Source organism: Saccopteryx bilineata, chromosome 7, assembly GCF_036850765.1.
Source record: "Saccopteryx bilineata isolate mSacBil1 chromosome 7, mSacBil1_pri_phased_curated, whole genome shotgun sequence".
Classification (NCBI taxonomy): domain Eukaryota; kingdom Metazoa; phylum Chordata; class Mammalia; order Chiroptera; family Emballonuridae; genus Saccopteryx; species Saccopteryx bilineata.
This window is the reverse complement of record NC_089496.1, coordinates 58,546,283-58,564,329: the sequence shown is the minus strand read 5'-3', so window position 1 is coordinate 58,564,329 and position 18,047 is coordinate 58,546,283. Positions and strand designations below refer to the sequence as shown.

At 47.1% G+C, this 18,047-nt stretch overlaps 1 protein-coding gene across 6 annotated transcripts in view; it reads right to left on the bottom strand.

The window, feature by feature from the left end:
• TJP1 (tight junction protein 1) overlaps positions 1-2,724 on the bottom strand; it is a 161,902-nt gene extending 159,178 nt beyond the window's left edge. For 2 of the 6 annotated variants that reach the window (XM_066240100.1, XM_066240101.1), the window contains exon 1: positions 2,349-2,723. In XM_066240100.1, coding sequence (XP_066096197.1) covers positions 2,349-2,521 — 173 coding nt within the window. In that variant the 5' untranslated portion in view covers positions 2,522-2,723. Of the gene's footprint in view, positions 1-2,348 lie in introns of all 6 variants that reach the window. The other 4 variants (XM_066240103.1, XM_066240105.1, XM_066240104.1 and 1 more) reach the window with 3 other exon arrangements.
• Between the last annotated feature and the right edge of the window lie 15,323 nt (positions 2,725-18,047).

Here is an 18,047-nt window from a genome sequence, read left to right as displayed (position 1 = left end):
GTCTCTGTCTCCCCAGGATTAGATATCTCTATTTAAAATGCCATCCACGCCAGAGTTTTTGTAGAAGATGCTCTCCACTTTGCTGTTGTAGAAATTAAATTCACATCAGCAACTTCGCTTAATGTGGTGTGGAAATTTGGGTGTGCTCCTTTACGGTGGTTTTAACCCTGGACCCAGCTTACCGCCTGCCTCAAATGTGAATCCCAAAATAACATGAAAGTTAAGTAAAATATGTAGTCTGTTAGATATGGTAACTGCTCAGGAGAAACGCAGGATGGGTGTATGACTGTTAGTGCTGACCTCTCCCTCCCCACCACTGCCACACACTTGGAAAAGTCATCTTCACGTTACTACGTCTAGCTTCCTAACAGTGACTTTCTTTTTCTTTTCTTTTTTTTTTTAGTGAGAAGGGCGGCAGAGACAGACTCCCACATTCGCCCCAACCAGTACCCACCAAGCAAGCCCACTAGGGGGCGCTGCCCATCTGGGGTCATTGCTCTGTTGAAACAAGAGCCATTTTTGAGCACCTGAGGCAGAGGCCATGGAGCCATCCTCAGCGCCCAGGGCCAACTCACTCTGATGGAGCCATGGCTGCAGGAGAAGAAGAGAGAGAGAGAGAGAAAGAGAGAGAGAGAAGCAAGAGGGGGAGAGGTGGAGAAGCAGATGGGCGCTTCTCCTGTGTGCCCTGGCCGGAATCCAACTGGGATATCCACACACGAGGCCGATGCTCTACCACTGAGTCAACTGGCAAGAGACCTGAGGACATTTTTTTTTAATTAAATGAGGTGGGAGAGACAGAGAGACAGACTCTCACATGAGCCCCAGATCCACCCTGCAAGCCCCCTACTGGGTGATGCTCTGTCCATCCAGGGTGCTGCTCCACTGCTCAGCAACCAAGCTATTTTAGCACCTGAGGTGAGGCCATGGAGCCATCCTCGGCACCCAGGGCCATATTGCTCGAACCAATTAAGCCATGGCTACAGGAAGAAGGGAGAGAGAGAAAGAGAGAGAAAACAGGAGGGAGGGGGAAGGGTGAAGCAGATGGTTGCTTCCCCTGTGTGTCCTGACTAGAGTCGAACCCAGAACTTCCATGTGCCGAGCGGACACTCTAACACTGAGCCAACCAGCCAGGGCCTGGAGGACATTTCTTAATTCAATTCCTGCCGAACTTTTGTTGTCTAGTCTTCCATGGGTTGCCACTTGCTGTCCATCAAATGAAACTACATTGTGCAGAATCAGTTGCATTTTAAACAAACGGGGGAGGCAGGAGGGAGGAAGACACAGGTGTTGACTAAAAAACCTGTCCTCAGCCAGGCTCAGCGGCTGGCTCCTGTATGCATTCTCTGTTGATCTGTGTGTGACCCCGCCAGACAGATAGAGCATCGTTCTCATCTTACGAGGAACAAGCAGATACTCCAGTAAGTTGCTTAAGGTCACACAGTATGTGGAAGGGCTGAACTCCGCAGCCCATATTTCTTGGTCTCACCTCCAAAATGGTCCAATATTGGGAGCTTTTTTTTTTTTTTTACTCTTTTTCTCAGCCGCTGAATCTATAGTCCTTGGGTCATGCTTTCATTTTGTCTTTTATAGCAGAAATTTCTTTTCTCAAAAGCCTAAAAGCACCCTAACCTCCCTCTTCTCTATCACCTTAAAACGAGAGTATGTCCCCTTGCACCGAATACAACCTCGATGAACTACACTGGCCATCAATTTTAAAATTGAAGTGAGCACTGAATACTAAGATCACCGGCCTCTTCTTTTCTATCAAGACGCCTCTATTACTGGGCTGTTTCCTTTGTACTAGAAAATCACACCCAAGTCTCCCGTGGAGGGAACACCTAGACTGCCCTGGGAGTCCATGGGACATTTAAATGCGGATCAAGTGCAATCCAACTGGAAAGAAAACCAACTCTGGGAACGGGAGCCGGTACCTCCCGGACATTTTTCTTTACGAGCATCCTGTCCGTGTCCCTCAAGAACAGTTTCCAGGTCTGAGGAACAGAGACGCGCGCTAATGACCCACAGTCCCCGTTCACGCAACTGTCACCTGGCAACCTGTGCCAGGACCGCGGGAGCGGCGAGTCCTCCGCCGAGTACCACCCGCGGACGGAGACGCGGCCCTGATGGGAGGCGCACGCGGAGGTCACGCGTGGTTCGCGGTTCCCCAGACAGCCGCGGGCGGGAGCGGAAGCGGGAGTCGGTGCCCTCCGCCCGTGGCCCGGCCCTCCCGCCCTCCCAGCCGGCCGCGTGTGGCCAGCGCAGCGGGGTCGCGGGAAGGTGCCCAGAGCGCGCGCCCCGGGCCCCGAATGGCCGCTGCGCCCCGCCCGCCAGCCCGGCCCCGCGCTCACCACAGCTTCCTCTTGAGCGGCAGCAGGCTGCCGCGGTTGGAGGGGGTGACGCCGATGGCCATCTGCAGCACCGTCAGGTATTTCTGGTACTTCATCTTGTCCCCGCTCCGCTCGCGGGCCGGGCCCCGCCGCCGCCGCCGGCGCCGCAGACACAGCCCTTCCAAGCGCCGCATAGATCAGCCTTGGGCCATGCGCCGCCGCCGCCGCTTCTGCTCCCGCTCCTGCTCCCGCCGCTCCCGTGCCCGCCGCCGTGCGTGCCCGGGGCTCCCGTTCCCGCCGCCGTGCGTGCCCGCCGCCGTGCGTGCCCGGGGCTCCCGCCGCCGCCGTGCGTGCCCGCCGTGCGTGCCCGGGGCTCCCGCTCCTTCCGCCGTGCGTGCCCGGGGATCCTGTCCCCACCGCCTCCGTGCGTGTCCGCCGCCGTTCCCGTACTGTCCCCGCGGGGCACACCGGGCGAGCTGCGCGAGCCTCCACCTGCCGGGCGGGCGAGGCACCAATCCCGCAGCGCCGGGCCAGCCAGGGCCGTCCCCGCCCACCCGCGCCGCGCCAGCCCCGCCCCTGCGGGCCTCAGTTTCCCCCAGGGTGAGGGGAGCTCATCTCTTCCAAGAGAATCTCAACGACAGGCTTCCTGGGCAGAAAAGAATACTTCTGTTTACATTTCTAATGACCGTTTAATGGTTCGTAGCTATCATTTGCGTTTTCCAGCCAAAAGTGGAGAGTTGATGCGTGTTCAATATGCATCTACATAAAAGGCATGTATGTTTGTGCACATACACGTATATACATGCACACATGTATATACAGACATATGTGTATAGATACATATACACACATACGGAGGCGGGCCGGGGTAGGTTTACAGTCGTCATGCAGTTGTTATGACAATAGCTTCATTAATTCAACAAGAATAAACTATGTTTCCCATATTCACAACTGTAAACCTATTTTGCCCACCATGTACACACACACACACACACACACACACACACACACATACATGCAGTCTTCACTTGCCGGGTAGTTTGGGATTGTGAAAAGGACCATGAACCAGGTAACACGATCTTGATAATCACTAGGAAAAATTAAAGATTGTTTACCTTTAAAAAACTTGTCCAGACATTCCAAACTCTCTTCATTGATGGTTATAAACATATATATAGGGAAATGGAAAAAAAAATAGTAAAACCGATTACTGAATACACTATAATTTAAAACATTACACTGAGAAGTCCAGTGTTTTATTCCTTTGTAAGAAAAACAGCAAGAAGAACTTAAACAACAGCACAGGGAATGAGTCAATAATATTGTAATAACTATGGATAGGGCCAGGTGGCTACTAGACTTATTGGGAGGGGGGGACACTTTATAAGTAATATAAATGTCTAACCACTATATGCTGTGCACCTGAAACTAATATAATATTGAATGTCAACAACTCTTGGGGAAAAAAACAAAAGAGCAACTTGTTAAGCAGTGTCTTTGGAAAAACATTGTTTCAACATTTCATCTCCTGTTTTTTTGCTGTGATGAGACAATATCTGAATCATTTCATGTGGCGTCTGCTGGGACATCCTCATTATTTGTTCACTCTTTCCTCATTCCAGTTTATATTCAGTAAGCTCCTCTGGAAAGGTTACAATGTCAACATCCCTACGGTTATTATTATTATTATTTTTGCATTATTTTCTTTTTATAACTCCAATTACATTTTGTTCAAATTTCACTTTCACTTCGGTTTTTACCATTCTTTTTTGTCTTGTTTCTTGCTTGTTTTGTTTCATCATGGGTGACCGGTTCCCTCTTTCCATTCCCCGTTTTTCATATGATGCTTTGGGGGTTTACTCCCGGGAGAAAAGGAGGAGACACTATTTATTGCCCACATTCTGTCGGTACCTAACCCGAATAGCAGATGCTCAGAGACGCCTCTGTGGCAGGCTCTGAAAGAACTGCTGTGATTTGTCACTGGTCACAATGCGCTGGTTATCTACATAGTGACCTGTGGATGGAAGAGCATTTGCACTGTATGCATTTACCTACGGCTACTATGCCGTGATAACTGAAATTTGAACCATATTGTTGTGCGACAGGTGCTATTTAAACCATAGTAGCTGAACTTGTAAAGACTGCCTGTAGGCATATTTTTACAGCCACCCCCCCCCCCTGCCCCTTATCCTCAGGGGTTGCATTTCACCACCCTCAGTGGATGCCTGAATCCCTGGGTGGTACCAAACCCTGTGTATACTATGTTTTTTTCCCCTCTATACATATATACCTAGGAAAAAGTTTAATTTATACATTGGGCAATTTCACAGGTACAAGGTTCATTCTTACTGTAGGTCTTAGCTCGAGTATTGGGTGATGAGAAGCTAAGTTCTCACCTCCAGCCCAGGTCCAGAATGTTGGCACCCTCAAACAAGAGCCTTCTGTCTCCTCCCATCATCCGCGCCATCCACATTTTTGGTTAAACCCATATATTTACCTTTTGTGACTATTTAAACATAACTTGGTACTGTCCCTGATGTACCACAATGATATTTCCTTTCTCATAAACGTGTCATTTTACCTGGAGTTAATAATTGCCTTGTTTCTTTTTCCAGCTTTTTAAATGTGTCTAATATCCCATGGATGTATTCTTACATCTGCAACAGTCATGTGAAACTCTCAGCAATACAAGTTTTCCAATACACTGGACTAGACAGGGTCTGTTCGTTTCATTTTTCCCCAGACCCACCCTCTGGGAGACTTCCACCTTCCTGCTCCACTCTGTACAAATTCCTTCTCAATGCTTCCGCCCAGCTGTTGTCCAGGGCAGTCCTTCGTGTCTCTCCTATGTTAGGTCCCCGGTATGCTGGACCTCTTCTCTTCTTTCTTGGTTTACGTTTTTGTATTGATGGATAATCTCATCTAAGAACTTGCCGAGGAAAAAAACACATGATACCTAGTTTTTCTGAGACTTTGCATATCTGGTATGTCATGACTTTACCATCACTTTGATTTATTGTTTCACTGAGTGTAGAATTCTAGGTTGCCACTGATTGGACTCACATTTGAAGTTTTGGCTCCATGGTCACCAAGTTTCCGATGTTATGACTGAGAAATTCAGTGTGCTCTGTGCCCTGGGGACGTTGTTGGCTTGTTTTATTATCCTGCTCTTTGGAAGCTTTCCATTCATTTCCACTGCTCTAACATTTTCTGATAAAAATTTGCCTCTGGCCTGACCAGACGGTGGTGCAGTGGACAGAGCATCAGACTGGGATGCAGAAGGACCCAGGTTCAAGACCCTGAGGTCGCCAGCTTGAGCACGGGCTCATCTGTTTTGAGCAAAAGCTCACCAGCTTGGACCGAGCAAGGGGTCACTCGGTCTGCTGAAGGCCCGTGGTCAAGGCACATATGAGAAAGCAATCAATGAACAACTAAGGTGTCGCAACAAAAAACTAACGATTGATGCTTCTCATCTCTTCGTTCCTGTCTGTCTGTCCCTGTCTATCCCTCTCTCTATCTCTGTAAAAAAAAAATTGTCTCTGTGTTATAACAATGGGAAATTCAATGTACAAGGACAGGGGTCGGGAACCTATGGCTCGTGAGCCAGATGTGGCTCTTTTGATGGCTGCATCTGGCTTGCAGACAAATCTTTAATAAAAAATAATAATAACGTTAAAAATATAAAACATTCTCATGTATTACAATCCATTCATTTCCTACTGCTCATGTTCATGGTTCCTAGTGGCTGGAGCCAATCACAGCTGTCCTCCGGAGGGACTACACCAAATTTTTATTGGATAATGCATAACGTACATGAGTTGTTGTGAGGTCAGGAAGTAAACTTCCCTCCTTTTAATCAAGTAGTCAGCTAGCTAATTGCAGAAACCCTTTTGACAAAGAAGATGGCTAAAAGAAAAAAAGATGAGGAGTATCGTATTTTTCAGCAGGAATGGACAGAGGAATTCACCTTTGTGGAGAGCACAAGTTCTGCAGTGTGTCTAATATGCAATGATAAAATTGCATCGATGAAATGGTCAAATATAAAGCGGCACTTCGACACATGCCATACTACATTTGCATCGAAATATCCAGCGGGGGACAGCAGGAAGAAAGCATGTCAAGAGCTACTGTGCAGAGTGCAAGCTAGTCAGCAGCAACTCCGTGTTTGGACCCAACAAGGTGACTGGAATTCGGCCAGCTTTGCTGGTGCTTTAGCAATTGTGAGAAATGGAAACCCATTCACAGATGGGGAGTATGCCAAAACATTCATGCTTGATGTTGCCAATGAACTTTTTGATGACTTTTCGGATAAAGACAAGATAATCGAACGAATAAAAGACATGCCTCTGTCGGCAAGAACTGTTCACGATCGTACCATCATGATGGCAAATCAAAATGAGGCAACACAAGTGAAGGACATAAATGCAGCACCATTCTTTTCTCTCACTTTGGATGAGTCAACAGACGTAAGCAATTTGTCCCAGTTCAGGGTGATTGCAAGGTATGCTGTCGGTGACACACTACGTGAGGAAAGTCTTGTTTTGACTATGAAAGAGACAACAAGAAGAGAGGATTTATTCAAGTCTTTCACTGAGTTCACTAAAGAAAAAAAACTACCGATGAATAAACTTATTTCAGTGTGTACTGATGCTGCTCCGTGCATGGTGGGGAAAAACAGAGGATTCATAGCGCTTCTTCGTGAACATGAAAAGAGACCCATCCTAAGTTTTCACTGCATCCTACATCAGAAGACGCTTTGTGCTCAGATGTGTGGCGAGCAGCTTAGTGAGATGATGTTGCTGGTCATTTGAGTGGTCAACTTTATTATTGCCCGAGCTTTAAATGATGGTCAGTTTAAAATACTGCTGGATGAAGTTGGGAATAATTATCCTGGTCTGCTTCTGCACAGCAATGTGCGTTGGTTGTCAAGAGGGAAGGAGGTCAGCCATTTCGCGGCTTGTCTGAGCAAAATCCGGATGTTTCTTGAAATGAAAAATGTCGAGCATCCTGAGTTAGCTAACACTGAGTGGCTCCTGAAGTTCTACTATCTCATGGACATGACTGAACATCTAAACCAGCTCAATGTGAAAATGCAAGGCATTGGAAATACAGTCTGACTTCAACAATCAGTGTTTGCATTTGAAAACAAGCTGGAACTCTTCATCGCCAACATTGAAACAGGTTGTTTACTACACTTTGAAGAACTGGGAGAGTTTAAAGATGCATGCACAGCAAGTGACCCTGCTCAACATCTTGATCTCCAGCAGCTAGCGGGCTTCACATCTAATCTCCTGCAGTCATTCAAAGCGCTCTTTGGAGAATTTCGTGAGCGCACTTGTCTTTTTAAGTTCATCACCCAACCACACGAGTGTGCAGTGGACAGCGCCGACCATGTTACATCCCCGGTGTCTCTGTCAGAGATTTTGAGCTACAAGCTGCTGACCTGAAGGCCTCAGACATGTGGGTGAATAAGTTCAAGTCACTGAATGAAGATTTGGAAAGACTTGCACGACAGCAAGCAGAGTTGGCAAGCAAACACAAGTGGGAGAAATGAAAAAACTTCAACCTGCGGACCAGCTGATTGTCAAAACTTGGAATGCGCCCTGGCCGATTGGCTCAGCGGTAGAGCATCGGCCTAGCGTGCGGAGGACCCGGGTTTGATTCCCAGCCAGGGCACATAGGAGAAGTGCCCATTTGCTTCTCCACCCCTCCGCTGCGCCTTCCTCTCTGTCTCTCTCTTCCCCTCCCGCAGCCAAGGCTCCATTGGAGCAAAGATGGCCCGGGTGCTGGGGATGGCTCTGTGGCCTCTGCCCCAGGCGCTAGAGTGGCTCTGGTCGCAACATGGCAACGCCCAGGATGGGCAGAGCATCGCCCCTGGTGGGCGTGCCGGGTGGATCCCGGTCGGGCGCATGCGGGAGTCTGTCTGACTGTCTCTCCCTGTTTCCAGCTTCAGAAAAATACACACACAAAAAAAAAAACCCTTGAAATGCGCTTCCCGTCACATACCACACACTGCAGCATGTGAGTATTGCTGTACTGACAATGTTTGGCTCTACGTATGCATGTGAGCAGTCTTTCTCACATCTGAAGAACGTTAAGACCAACTTACAATCACGTTTAACGGGTAGAAGTCTCAACGCCTGCATGAAGCTTAACCTCACCACATATCAACCAGACTACAAAGCCATCAGCAAAACCATGCAGCACCAGAAGTCACATTAATGGTAGGAAGTACTTTATTCATCATTGGTTAGCAACAGCATAACAACGTTATTAAAAAGAATTCAGATCGGCCTAGCGTGCGGAGGACCCGGGTTCGATTCCCGGCCAGGGCACATAGGAGAAGCGCCCATTTGCTTCTCCACCCCTCCGCCGCGCCTTCCTCTCTGTCTCTCTCTTCCCCTCCCGCAGCCAAGGCTCCATTGGAGCAAAGATGGCCCGGGCGCTGGGGATGGCTCTGTGGCCTCTGCCCCAGGCGCTAGAGTGGCTCTGGTCGCAACATGGCGACACCCAGGAGGGTCGCAACATGGCGACGCCCAGGATGGGCAGAGCATCGCCCCCTGGTGGGCAGAGCGTCGCCCCCTGGTGGGCGTGCCGGGTGGATCCCGGTCGGGCGCATGCGGGAGTCTGTCTGACTGTCTCTCCCTGTTTCTAGCTTCAGAAAAATGCAAAAAAAAAAAAAAAAAAAAAAAAAAAAAAAAGAATTCAGAGACTTATTGTACTTTAAAAGTGTTGGTCTTACATAAAATGCACACATTAACTTGTTCTTAGTGTTAAACATATTGTATGGCTCTCATGGAATTACTTTTTTTTTTTCTACAGAGACAGAGAGAGACAGAGAGAGGGATAGACAGGGACAGACAGACAGGAATGGAGAGAGATGAGAAGCATCAATCATTAGTTTTTTGTTGCGACACCTTAGTTGTTCATTGATTGCTTTCTCATATGTGCCTTGACCACGGGCCTTCAGCAGACGAAGTAACCCCTTGCTTGAACCAGCAACCTTGGGTCCAAGCTGGTGAGCTTTTGCTCAAACCAGATGAGCCTGCGCTCAAGCTGGCAACCTTGGGGTCTCGAACCTGGGTCCTTCTGCATCCCAGTTCGATGCTCTATCCACTGCATCTCCTCCTGATCAGGCATAGAATTACATTTTAAAATATGTGGCGTTCATGGCTCTCTCAGCCAAAAAGATTCCCGACCCCTGTACTAGAGGAAGCCAGGGGGCCCCGGGTGTGCGCTTGCGGACTCCCCACGTTGGTGGTTTGATGCGAGGAAGGGCAGTTCATTCTGGCTCTTGTCCACTCCAGTGTTAAATGGTTCAACCACCACCTTGCTGCTTTCTTAGTTTCCTTCCACTGGATGTGAGACCAGGTAAAACTTCTAATGGCGACCTTCATTTCTTACCTTCAACTGAATTATGTAAAAAACAAAGAATTAACAATCCTATTTCTCTCCTTCTCCAGAAAATGTATCGTGTTCTTCTTCTCTGTTATAGATTGCAATGGCTGCTGCTTCTTCTTCTTCTTCTTCTTCTTCTTCTTCTTCTTCTTCTTCTTCTTCTTCCTTCTTCTTCTTCCTCCTCCTCCTCCTCCTCCTTCTTCTTCTTCCTTCTTCCTCCTCCTCCTCCTCCTCCTCCTCTTCCTCCTTCTTCTTCTTCTTCTTCCTCTTCTTCTTCTCCTTCTCCTCCTCCTCCTCCTCCTCCTCCTCCTTCTTCTTCTTCTTCTTCTCCTTCTTCTCCTTCTCCTCCTTCTCCTTCTTCTCTTCCTTCTCCTTCTCCTTCTTCTCCTTCTCCTTCTTCTTCTTCCTCTTCTTCTTCTCAAGTTTGTTTAGTTGGAAACCTGCACACATCAGCTTCTTCCAGAAGCTCTCTTGGGCTGATGTCTTGTTGCCAGCAGCCGTCTGATCCTTCCCACTTTCTATCTTGTGACACTGTTGTAGGTGAACATGTCCTCACTTCGTCAGTAAGCAGTGGCTCCTTGGAAGACAAGACCCTTGTAGGATCCATTTCAGAGGCCCCCTCCAAGGCCTCTCCCGGTTTCTTACACATAGTCGGTGTTGAGTAAGTGTCTGTCTCCTGTGTGACCTGAGCGTCTGTGGATTGTGTAATAAACATCCAGAATTTTAGGATGTAATGATTAGAGGTGATGTTGGTGCTTGTATCAAGAACCTATTAGAATGGCTTAAACAAATGAAAACTTACTTTTGCTTTCGTAAAACAAGAAAAAAAGTCATCAGTCTGCCAGTCTAGGATTGGTGAGGTGGTCCCACCGAGTCATGAGAGGCTCAAGCACTTTTTTATTTCTGCGCTGCATTCTTTATTGTGATCTTTCTCTTCGGGGGTCACAGTGTGGCTGCCAGAGCTCTGGCGAGCGTGTCTGTATTTTAGGAAAAACAGAAAGGGAGAGACAAAGGGGCAAACAGGCTCTTTTCTCGTCCAACTCAGTCCCCTTAACAAGAGTTTCAGAAAATGCCAACCAGGCCCTGGCCGGTTGGCTCAGTGATAGAGCGTCGGCCTGGCGTGCGGGGGACCCGGGTTCGATTCCCGGCCAGGGCACATAGGAGAAGCGCCCATTTGCTTCTCCACCCCCCCTCCTTCCTCTCTGTCTCTATCTTTCCCTCCCGCACCCAAGGCTCCATTGGAGCAAAGATGGCCCGGGCGCTGGGGATGGCTCCTTGGCCTCTGCCCCAGGCGCTAGAGTGGCTCTGGTCGCGACAGGGTGACGCCCCAGAGGGGCAGAGCATCGCCCCCTGGTGGGCAGAGCGTTGCCCCTGGTGGGCATGCCGGGTGGATCCCGGTCGGGAGCATGCGGGAGTCTGTCTGACTGTCTCTCCCCGTTTCCAACTTCAGAAAAATACAAAAAAAAAAAAAAAAAAGGAAATGCCAACCAAAGACTTCTGCTTCAGTGTCAGTGGCTACCCTCTTAATCGCCAGGGAGGCTGGGAAGCATAATTTCTTAGCATGACACACTGCCCCTCTGGACAGAACTTGAGTTGTGTTACTAAGGAAGGAAGGGAGAGAGGATATTGGGTAATCAGCCCACAATCTTTGCCATAAAGAGCCCTCATCCTCCATCGGTAAGTAGGATCTTTTTTTTTTTGTATTTTTCCGAAGCTAGAAGCGGGGAGGCAGCCAGACAGATTCCCTCATGAGCCCGACTGGGATCCACCCAGCATGCCCACCAGGAGGTGATGCTCTGCCCATCTGGGGCATTGCTCCATTGAAACCAGAGCCATTCTAGCACCTGAGGCAGAGGCCATGGAGCCATCCTCAGCAGCAGGGCCAACTTTGCTCCAATGGAGCCTTGGCTGCGGGAGGGGAAGAGACAGAGAGGAAGGAGAGGAGGAGGGGTAGAGAAGCAGATGGGCGCTTCTCCTGTGTGCCCTGGCTGGGAATCGAACCCTGTACTTCCACACACTGGGCCGATGCTCTACCACTGAGCCAACCAGCCAGGGCTGGATAATATATTTTTTAAATGTGTTCAGTGTTCCTTCAAAATTTTAACATTTCTCTTCCAAGTCTGTACAAGTAAGCAATTGACATTGATCCAGACTCCAGCTTATGTGTCCGGGATTTTTAACGTAAGGCAATACCCTCCCTTCGTGAAACAAACCCTTCTGTTTATCCTGTATCTCTAAGTGGATGTGACACCATCTGGTGTTTTCTGTTTCGGAGCCTGCGCAGTAGCTGGCGTCATCTGACTCATCAGACGGTGGGAAGGGATGGGGTCAGAAACAAGTTGGTGACACAGATCACTTGGTGATGAAAACCCCCTTGCTTATTTGCTCCCTGGACAATAGTATGTCTATTGCAGGATGCTGATGAATTTCTGTTACTTGTCAGCCATTAGAAGCTCAGAGCGTGAATCTGTCAGGCCAATGCTATGGGGCTGATATGAAGTAAAAAGTTTCAAAAAAGATAAACCAGGGAGGCAGGTAAAGAAACAGGTAGTGTGTAGTCCTTCCTAGCCTGTCATTTTATATATGTTAAATTCCTCCTAAAAATAATTTAGGATGACTTAGGTACAAGAGACTAAAGATGACAATGGGTCTTGTTTCATTCATAATTGTTAAACTCTTCACCCTTTGCCAAGCACTGTGTTCCTTGCTACAGACTCAAATGAGAATTTTTTTTTTAATGTTGACGTGTCAGAGGTAAAGCTGTGTTGATGGTTGTAATTAGCAGCAGGAAACCGAGATGAAGCATTGGAAATCAACCTCTACAGACTAAGAATCCCAGAGAGAAAGCCGGCCAGGAAATTCAGAGCGGAAACTAAGTTGTTTAGGCATTTTGTAAGTCTGTACACGGAGTGAAATTGAATGAGAAATTCTTGGAAGGCTCAGGTATTGATTGTTAATATGAGTTGTTGACATGTATAGCTTAGACGAGCTTAGTGAATCAAGAAAAGTAATAAAACAAGTCACTAATACAGTGTCATCCGGAAATAGGGTGTCTTGGATCCTCACCTGTTCTGCTTGAGAGAGAAGAGAAGTTTTATGAGGTTCCAAGCTCAACATTCCCCTGTGTTCCTGCAGGGGTTGATGCAAGAATTACAGAAAATGAAATTTAAAACTGAGAGCTGGGATGCATTTGTTAATTTAAGAGCAGTTCATTTTTATTGTGTGTGTGTAGGAGGGGGAGAAAATCACTAGATTGTCAGAAATTGAAGTTGATTCATTTCAATTGATCTATTGAAACAGTTGGTCAGATGTCAGCTGAAAGTCATGAATTTGGAAACTGCCATCACCAGCAATATCATGGCGGACAAAGCTTGCCCTTAAGGTGTCTGGTCCAGAGCTGCTTGGGTCCTCTGCCCTGTGGGACTCAGGAGCTTGGGCCGTTGCTCCAAGCTTTTGACCTTGGGCCATCGGTTGGTCTGACGAGCTTGTGTTGTTCCCCTTTTTGGATGAATGATTTATAATCTCTAAAACTCAGTGTACTCTTATGTAAGTAGTGTTTAAATATAAGCCTTATGATGTGCTGTGGATACTCCCGTTCATTTTTTTAAATGATTTTTGAAAGGCTTAAAAGGATTTTATCTACCAAATTTAAAAGGCTGATTGACAAGCACTTAGGAAGATTTTGTTTCTTGAATCTGTAATCTGCACTTGGTGTATTTAAAATGTTTGAGCAAGTCAATTTTATCAACAGGGTACTTTGCAATAGCCAAGGGAATTTAAGTAAATATATGCATGTGTTAAATGTGTGAATTGACCAGAAAAAACACAAGTGAAAATGGTGGTTCTTATTTTGTGTCAAACTATAACATTTATGAGCAAAATAAGAGCTGTCAGTTAAGCTTATGTGTGTAAGGAAAACAAGAATTCAACCCTTGTAACTGAAATACTATACTATGAATAAAAACAAGTAGTTGCAAGGATTCCTTTCTCTGCACAGAAGCTCACGAGGAGAGTGAAAGCCCCAAACTCTGTTAACGAATAACAAAAGCAGGAGTAGGCACTGGTACGGGCTGAGGGTCAGTCACTGGGGTGTCTGGAGCTCTGCGTTCCTAGCAACAGGGTCCGTGGGGCTCCACACTCCCCGAGCCCCCCATTGGTAAGAACACACAAGCCTGGTAGAAGAAGAATGCCTGAGGACTGACCATTGTAGACGGACAGCCCACCTGGAGAAGGGATCTGGTGTGAGGGCTGGGGTCAGAGCAAGCAGACAAACAGAGCTCCAAAAATGTTCCCGTCACACACCAACAGGGACACGAAGGAGAGAGACCACGAGAGTACCCCGTGTCCAGTACCCTGTGTCCAGAGCCTCTACCACCCCACCGCCCTCAAAATGGCTGGGCAACGCCCTGTCCACCGGCACAGAGAGTGGATGGAGATTTGGGGGTGGGGGACAGAGAAGGAGGAAGAGGGAGGAGGGATCAGTAGTTTTGGTGGAAGGCTGGAGTCTGAGCTGCTAGATATATGGTCAAGGAACTTTTGGGGAACAAAGATCAGAGGGTTGAGGTCACCGCCTTTGAGATAGTCTGCTGTGTACCTGCAAGGCTGTGTGAACGGTGCCATTCAGGAACACAAACCTGAGTTTTACGCGTTTTCGTTTTCTTCAGACACACACCCAGTGGTAGGAATGCCCCAGCTCCTCGGCGAATTAAGCCAGGTGATGTCAGGAGCAAGGTAGGTAATCAGCACGAGGCTGCTTCTATCATATTCCTGTCTGCATTCCTGCTTGAGCCTTTTGAGAGACCAACCACCTCAGGAGGCCACCTGTTCTGTTGCAGAACAACTCCAGATCTTAGAGAAGTCTCCCATTTGTGAAGCTAGAGCTGCCTTTCCGTGACCCTTCCCAGGGTCAGATATCTGCCTTGGAAGACCTCCTTCCTCCTGAATACGGCTGACCGCATTCAAGGCTAGAGATGGTAAGATTTTAGACTTAGATATTTTAAGACAGACTTCCTGACCGAAGGGCTGAACACCTCCCAACTTCTGTCTTACCCCAAGTCACCATTTCCAGAAACATGTGTTTGGGTGTCTGCCATGTAATTGGTAGACTGAGTTTCACCCAGCATCATGTGTTTCAGAAGAGAGAAAAGTATGCAATAGATTACTAAAAATGTTAAAAATATCAGGTGGTGCAAACCAGGGGGCTGATTCGTGTAAGTGTATCACACATTCGCCCGGTGTAACCATTTGGTTTGATCTCGTGGGACTCCAGTGCTTGGAATGTGTCCTGTCCTGACTTTTCATAATGTATTTGCTGTTTTATGAGAAGAATTGATTAACTGTAGCATCTGGCGCAGCCGGTGTTCAGGGGGTGATGCAGGAGGGAAGCAATACCACACAAGTTCTGAGATGAGCAGAAGCGGATCTTACTGTCAGAACTGACAACAGCAACAACAGCAACATTGCCCAGATGCAACAAACCTGGATGCTTTGTGTCCCAAAATGAGAAAGGGGGGACGAGCGTGCATGGGTGGTTGAAGAATCACTCCTTCCTGTAGAGGGTGCTTAGGTAAGAAGGTGCTTCAGGCCCTGGCCGGTTGGCTCAGTGGTAGAGCGTCGGCCTGGCGTGTAGAAGTCCTGGGTTCGATTCCCGGCCAGGGCACACAGGAGAAGCACCCATCTGCTTCTCCACCCCTCCCCCTCTCCTTCCTCTCTGTCTCTCTCTTCCCCTCCTGCAGCTGAGGCTCCATTGGAGCAAGGATGGCCTGGGTGCTGGGGATGGCTCCTCGGCCTCTGCCCCAGGCGCTAGAGTGGCTCTGGTCGCAACAAGAGTGATGTCCCGGAGGGGCAGAGCATCGCCCCCTGGTGGGCAGAGTGTCGCCCCTGGTGGGCGCATGCGGGAGTCTGTCTGACTGTCTCTCCCTGTTTCCAGCTTCATAAAAATACAAAAAAAAAAAAAAAAAAAAAAAGAAGGTGCTTCAGACCTCAAAGCGGGGTGAAGTTGGTACTATATAGTTGGGGAAGGCAGCTACATGTAGAAAGGTTAAGACTTGTGAAAATCTATGACCAGTAAAAAGAATGAGAACTTAATCACAGCCTTAGCGCTTCACAACCAGGAGTCACGGAGAACCTTACTCATTTCTTATGTTATTAAGGCAAAGACCCCAAATTTTCCTGACAACAATTTTCAGTGCCAATATTTTTGGTCTCTTGCCTCCAAGTTATGAGCTTTTAATAGAATCAGAAAGTTTAAAAACGTGTGTGGATTTTTTAAAAACACACACATACACACACACACATATATATATATAGTATATATTGAGGATAAATTAAAAGGGCACAGTATTTAGCTCACCACATAGTTAAGAACTTTAAAAATACTCACTGTTGTATAACGTTTTTTAAACCATTAAGATAAGCGAGACAGTTGCTTTGCGTTCATAAAGAATAGCACATCTATAATTAATGACTTTCCTCTTCTGTCTGGGTTGTACTTGCTTAGGATTTTTTTCAGGCTTAGTAAAAAGGCTATATATAGGAAAAATACAGTACATGTATATGAGAATAAAAAAATGTAGATTCTATTAGCAAATCAAAAATAGTCCTTTGCCTACATGTAGTCTGAAGATAGTTCTGGACATTTTGCTACATTTGCTTTTCATCTTTAATGCATAAATGGCTTGTAAGCTTTGTCGCTGGATAATCAAATGGATCCCGGTTGAACACACACACAAAAAAAGTGAGAAAACAAAAATTTCCTAAATATATACTAGAAGAATAGATTGCTGGAATTGCAGAAAGTTTTTACTCTTTGATTCTGAGCTTCGATTATGGTCATTGTGACATAACAATGTGAATGACTTAAATGACTCTGAACTTTGAGATCAAATTTTGCTGTATGTATTTACTGCAATTTAAAAATGAGCTTTCCAAAAAAGAAAGAAAGAAAGAAAGAAAACCCCACTATAATTCATCTAACTATGTCTGAAAAGTCTACACTGTTAGGAACCCGCAATTTAAGATTTAAAGGCAAACAGGATAAATCCAGGTTGAATTTGCAAAATTGTCCATCGTTTTCTTAGCAGATAGCCTGCGAAATGTGTGTCAACTTTTGGGCAAGAAGGAGTTGGGTGAGCATAACCAGCAAAGCAGTGATGTTGCCCAGGCAGACTTGCGCCCGGGGTGCCTTTGCACATTGAATGGTCTGAGTTCACTGCCGAGCCAATTGCAGACAGGAGCAGGCAGGTTCAAGGGCGGCCGGCGCTCACAGTGTCCGGCAGAGTCAGCTGACCGCCAGCCCTGCTCTGGCACAAGCGGCCTTTTATTTTGGAGCCCTGCTGACTGCTCAGAGACACAATCCCCCCATTCATTTGTTCCCTTTGGACGTTTGTGTTCTTGGAGACTTTTGGATTGGTGTTGCTGCAAATGACAGAAAATAGGGTTGGGTAAATAATATCGTTGGGTTTTCTCAAGCGAGGGGAAAAACACCTGGTTAAAAATAACAGAACAGCCTGACCTGTGGTGGCGCAGTGGATAAAGCATTGACCTGGAACACTGAGGTCGCCGGTTCAAAACCCTGCATTTGTCTGGTCAAGGCACATATGGGAGTTGATGCTTCTTGTTCCTCCCTCCTTTCTATCTCTTTCTTTCTCTCTCTATCACACACACTCACTCTTTCTTCTCTCTAAAATGAATAAATAATTTAAAAAAATAACAACACAGGAAAGGTGGACAACAGCACGCAGTGGAGCCCCTGAGCATGAGTTCAGCTTTTATCTCAAAATGTAGGTCGACCCGGCACATGCCAGGCCTGTCATGGACTCTATTAGACTGTCACAGACTAATAGAAATGATTAATAGGAATTATTAAGATCACTTTATATTTGGGCTTTCTCATGATTACAAGATACCTCAGTGGATGCTGCTGGAACCCAGACTGGGGAGGATCACATTGGATCTTCAGAGGGACAGAAGTTCCTACCTTTCTACCTGGGGTGTTGCAAATCAGAAGGGTCTGTACAAACTGGGACCCAAATCGCTTGTGCCACCGAGGGGGAAGATGTCTAAGAAGCTGTGAGAAGGTTCTCCGAAGCCCCATGTCTCGAACTTGAACATGCACGAGGAGTAGTCGGGGTTCTTATCGAAACACCATCTTGGATGCAGGAGATTTTGCATGTCTGACAAGCATTTGTGTGAGAAGGGGTCTAATCACTGAGGGCTGATGGGCGGGGGTCCCAGAGCGATTCCACGGGAACTGGTGTCCCTGCAAATTCACTGCAAGTTTAAAAATGCAGCTTTTGACCTACAGATTTGATTACACACATG